Source organism: Opisthorchis viverrini (assembly GCF_000715545.1).
Source record: "Opisthorchis viverrini unplaced genomic scaffold opera_v5_11, whole genome shotgun sequence".
NCBI classification, from domain to species: Eukaryota; Metazoa; Platyhelminthes; class Trematoda; order Opisthorchiida; family Opisthorchiidae; genus Opisthorchis; species Opisthorchis viverrini.
The window spans coordinates 2,481,006-2,486,427 of NW_008751667.1; the positions used below are offsets into that span (position 1 = coordinate 2,481,006).

Below are 5,422 nucleotides of genomic sequence, written 5' to 3' on the forward strand. Positions count from 1 at the left end.
GATGATGATGATGAAGATGATGATGATGATGATGAAGATGATGATGATGATGATGACGATGATGATGATGATGAAGATGATGATGATGATGATGATGATGATGATGATGATGATGATGAGTAGCCGAATTGATGAATGAAGTTTTCTTTATGCTTTACCTGTTTCAGGTAGGATCATCTGTGTTTCGTTCAGCTGTAAGACCCTTTCGGTGCTAGCTGCCATGCCACACGAAGGAGGAACGAGTGCTGGGATACTGCCCAAGCCTAGATAGGTGAAGTCGAGTGGCAGAGGTCGGGATCATCTTTATTTAGACGTTAATGAGGGAACTGTGAAACATTTCCCCAGGTATTATCAGGAAGGTCAGCTTCCTGAAAGCAACCACTTAATGCCCGGAATCTACGATGACTCTCAGCTCCGCTGGGTGTTGACCAGACAAACAACGCCCCCTCAATATACAGCGCGTCACAGCCTTGCATCAAACCCAGACAGCGCGAGTCAGCGTTGATCAAGGACAGACAACGCCTCCGCAATATGCAGCACGTCGCTGCCTCGTACTAAAGCCAGACCGCGTGCGTCAGCATTAGACCAAGTTCAGACAGTGTCCTTCCAATAAAAAGCTTGAGGCCGTTGTACTTTTCGCACTCGCGCTCTCGGAACCACTTTTTTGGAGTATAGCTATTGTGTTCCCTTCCGTGAGCCTTTTTCTCTCCGACACTAGGCACTGGAGCGGGTCAGCAGCAGATACCACAGGCCGGCGAATCAGCAGATATAACAGGTATGCATTAATAAGCTTTATGAACAAATATTCGATATCATAAACGAGAGATTCGGCTGGGTTCCGACTGAGTCACCTGTCAAAACAAAATTGATATGCAAATGGGCGTATTTGTCGAAATATTCGTGCCGTTTCGTGGGCAGCTGTCTATTGGTTACGTCTGCATTGAGCCCGCCAGACTATGCGATTGGAAGGAGACAGAGATTCCTGGACGTGGCTGTATTGTCAGGACAAAACATACAGAGCTTCGGTGTAAATATACAGGATGGCTAAATAGCCGTATAATTTTCCCGAACAGGAATTGCACAACACAGCCTTATCGACTGAGTGCACCGATTGTCTCGGAGTCGAATTCAATACCAGTGTCACAGGTCTCTTACATTATTTATTCGGGGTCAACGGACACTTGATACGGACTCACCGGTCAGCGTTCATCGCATAAGTGGACATTTAGTTTGCGCGATGCTAAATCTGCCACTGTCTGTGAGCCTCTGAATGCGTCGAAAACTCGAACGAATAAGACCACTAGGTAACTCGCTAAATCAATCGGCGAGTATAAGCTTGATGGTATTACAGTGAACACCAGAGCCAGTTTGAACAATGAGACACCAGCATCGCTTCAGTGTAATATCACCATACATAATGTGGCACAATCCCACATGTCAGGAGCTGTCCAAGACGAATAATTTTGATTGCATTGAAGAAACAGATGGTGTAGGTACAACACTGCCTTAACTTCCTTGATCAAAACATCAGCAGGCGGATCTCAACTTGTGAATGCGCGCCGCTCGAGACTGGCACAGCATGGACGAGTTGGAATTTCTCAAATATGACTCTCCTTATGCGTGCACTTCCACAGATTGCCGCAAATATTCTTTGAGAATGGAGTAACTAGTTGGCTGTCTGGTCATACATGATGAAAAAGCGTTTTAGCTTAGTGACTACGCCTGGTGGTCTTAAGATCAAAACGACCCTCATTTGGGCTTTCAGGGTGCGTTCGGTCTAACTGCTTTCCTATCTCGGAAAACTAACAGTCAGAAATAAGTCGGATAAGTACACAAGAACTTCTCAAATAGGCCAACAGAAACGTATAGTCCCGGCTTCGATCAATTTTTCCATCTAGTGTAAATAAGAAAATAGATCCCCATTTGAATATAAGCACCCCGCTAACCGCTGCTTGGGTGTTGTGCCACTACTATGAAACATGTAATTACCAACTGATAAGCCACCTAGCTTCTACAGTGACTGACAGAGAAAAGGCTTGGAACTCCTTTCCACTTGAAATCAATCTGGTGTCCTTGAGAATGATATAACCAGAGTTTTAGTTCATCAGATCAGGAGTTGTTTGAAATGTTGAATATGAAAACTGGTTGCGCAAGAAGACATCTTGCTGCTGTGATGAAGCATGAACAAGATACATATACAGGTCAGTGAAGTACACGTCTACTCGATAGTATCAGTCTAGAATAACTGGTCATCACTTTCTATGGAGTCCTCTGGGTTATATTTTCCCTTTTCTTTACGCGAAGCACTTGAAACTTTTGGGGGATCTCTTCGTTCATCCTTGTGGACACGCGGCTCCATGTATCCCAAAAATAAGGAGTCAAGCTAGCTCTGGTCTTGCGAGTAGAGCGGTCAGTTAACCGACCTTCTTTGGTAGAATGACCTACGCCCAAATACTTCACTGGGTTTTTCATGTACACCCTAGGCACAATATGGCTTAGAGCCACTCCTTTGAACTCAAAGCACCACTGAGTGCAGTAAGCTCCTCTAGCTATGAAACTGCATGGTTTTACGGCACTGTTGTATGATGAGACTACAACGAACAGAAAGTAGACGCAAAATACAGCACTCACTATTCATGTTATTTGGAATCAAAACGGTCTGATGATTTTTTTCCAAGAATCCCAGCCCACACCATCATGCTAGCCTGCCGCGACGTGACTGTTATCTGGCCCGGTACCAAGTGTTGTGGATTTTGTCACTGAAATGGAAAATGGTCTCGTTGATCAACGGAGAAAAAAACGCATTTCTGTGGTCTAAAAACAACTGGAGAAAGTCTGTCGGTTCTCTAAGTCATCTCGATGCAATTTCTTAATTCGTATTCCCCCCAAGCTTCCCACTTCGGTGCTCGTTTAACATCTAATGCACCGCATACCCTTAGGTGTTGCAATTCTTCGAAACGCTCCTCACATCACCTATAGAGTTTGAAACTATTTCTCCGATAACTTAATGCGAATAAAAGTCGTCGATGGAACTGCTTGGCCTACGTGTTCTCTTCGCTTCATCTACCACTCTGCTGACTTTCCACCATGATTTTCTCAAAGAGTCTGTCATTTACGGGACGCCTGCCAGAGGTACCTCTGTTGAATCAACGCCCAGTCTTGCGTTCTAACCGCACTCACTGTACACCAATACTGTATGCACTGGTCGGTCCACCACCAGACGGATCGACTTATTCTGAGCAGTGAACGGTGGAACTTTTCCATTGTCGTAGGTGGCGTCGGCTATGGTCATTGCAAACACGGACGTATCGCTCCTGTGTCGCCAGCTCTCCGACCAGCAGATTGATGGAAACCTTCGAGAAAAGTATAGGTTTCTCAAGACTTCACACAGCCGTAATGTAACCCAGAGAACACCGGCTATCACTCGGCTGTGCTTCATCTTATCTTGCTAAACTGGACCTATGGTGGTCAACTGACCTCTTTTATGGACTCATGAAAATGTGACCACGTTTGAATAAACCCACTGGAAGAGTTTTCTGGATAACCTGGATAACCTACAGAAGTTTGCACTATGCGGCGTTTGGTTTATGCACACCAATTTTTTCATGAAAAACGGGGAGACTTTCTGGACTAACGGTATTCGCGCACGTCGTCAGTGTGTTCATTAACTGGGTCAAGTCAGGTGATTTCACGAACGTCAGCTGATCAGTTACAGCTGACCACGTGACCGCCTGACCAATGAGCAGCAAGTAACTAGGGCAATGCCTCTGACCCATCTCGATGTTAAATCACGTGGTTATGAGGTAGATTCACAGTTTAGTGCAATGAGCAACCACATGGAAGTTATTCGCAAATAGTGCAAGTCCGTTTTGTATAATTCTGATTAACGAACGTCTGCATGCTTCCAATCGTAGCCACTCGTATGCCTTGAAAATCCTGTAAACCCCTTTGAAGTGTACATACTAGTCTCAAGTGCTAAGGAAACATGATGAAGTAATTGCGCAGTGACTATGATCGCCATAGGAGACAAAGTGAAAGCATTGAGTCGGAAATTACGCAACCATCCCCGTTGAGAAAGCCATTCAGAATAATAAGAAACCTTTGTTACTAAATATTTCTTTCATGCTGAGCAGGCGCGAGCCGGAGGTTTCATACAACCTTAGTGAACGTTAGGTTTAATTAGGAGATCATATTGGCTGAAATTCGTGGACGGCGCTCACTTGATATGTACGAAGCATAGTGTAACAGATGCGTGAATTTCGATGGATTTTGGCCAGTCTTTTAAATCAGTAGTAGCGAAGACTATATTCACAAGATAAAGTGATGCTGTAGCAGTCTGATGAACGCTTCTTTATGCGGTAAGTTAATAACTCCCAAACGTTATCCACAAGTTGCAATTTACTTTCAGAATAAAAAAGTATTCGAAGTGTTCATCCTGTCAGTAAGTTATTGCACTGCCGAAATGGTGTTTCGGCTACCGCTGTGGACTGTGATCGAAAACGTGACGTACTTGATCTAATTTCAGTTTGTAGAGTTGACAGTTTGTACAAAATACACTCATTTGCACACCAATTTGGTCTTAACGGGATACTCAAGTGAATTCTAACTGAATCTCTCGTTTATGGTAGTTTTCAAGAAAAGCTGCTGCACAAAGACCGCTCCATGGTTCATTTTAATATATCGCAGTAGATTTTTTCGAACGAACCCTACCCGTGAGGTTTCTGAAAGCTATTCCCTAAGCCACAACCAGTTTCGCTCTTCTTGAGGCTTATCATGTGGTCGGAGTACCTGAGTTTCCGTCAACCTTATATGTTCTACCTGAACCCAAATTTCACGAAATTCATGACTACAGACTAACTGATTTGCTGGAAGTTATTCAGCGTCCCAATGATCAGCCACACCAGTCTATTTTCACCTGATATTTTCATTACTTTGATTGAATGGAATTTGATTGATTTTTCCAGCTTCAAAGAGAAGTTCAACTCGAATAGACCAAATACCCACCGGTTATCGGAAGATAAATGATGGATAATTCATTAGGCTTTACAATTCGTTAGACTTTACAGGTTTTTGGGTATACCCCAGCATTTACACTTTTCTGGCAGCATGATTCACTTAACTAAATGACGAATTATCTATTCAGACTAACTGCATAGTACCTTAGTGGAATTTTTTAACTGGTATGATTCGGAACTTGGGAGATTTGTCCACTAGAGCTCCCGAAACGAAGTAGTTTTTCAGCGACGTTTCAGTAGGATCGTGCACTTCAATACTCACTAGAACCTATTGCTCACTGCCACGTCTACCGTGAACCAGGGTGAGGTTGTTGAATAAAACAGTGAATGAAGAGCTACGCTGCAACACCGAACGGTTTTAAGCCATCAACTAGGGGAAATGAACAAACACATGCTTCAGATCTTTG

At 43.8% G+C, this 5,422-nt stretch overlaps 1 protein-coding gene across 1 annotated transcript in view; it reads left to right on the top strand.

Moving 5' to 3' along the window:
- T265_01083 (hypothetical protein) overlaps positions 1 to 5,025 on the top strand; it is a gene marked incomplete at both ends in the record, with an annotated part of 8,598 nt that extends 3,573 nt beyond the window's left edge. Inside the window, 3 exon segments of the mRNA XM_009165026.1 lie at positions 459 to 569; positions 585 to 775; positions 4,881 to 5,025. Coding sequence (XP_009163290.1) covers positions 459 to 569; positions 585 to 775; positions 4,881 to 5,025 — 447 coding nt within the window.
- Between the last annotated feature and the right edge of the window lie 397 nt (positions 5,026 to 5,422).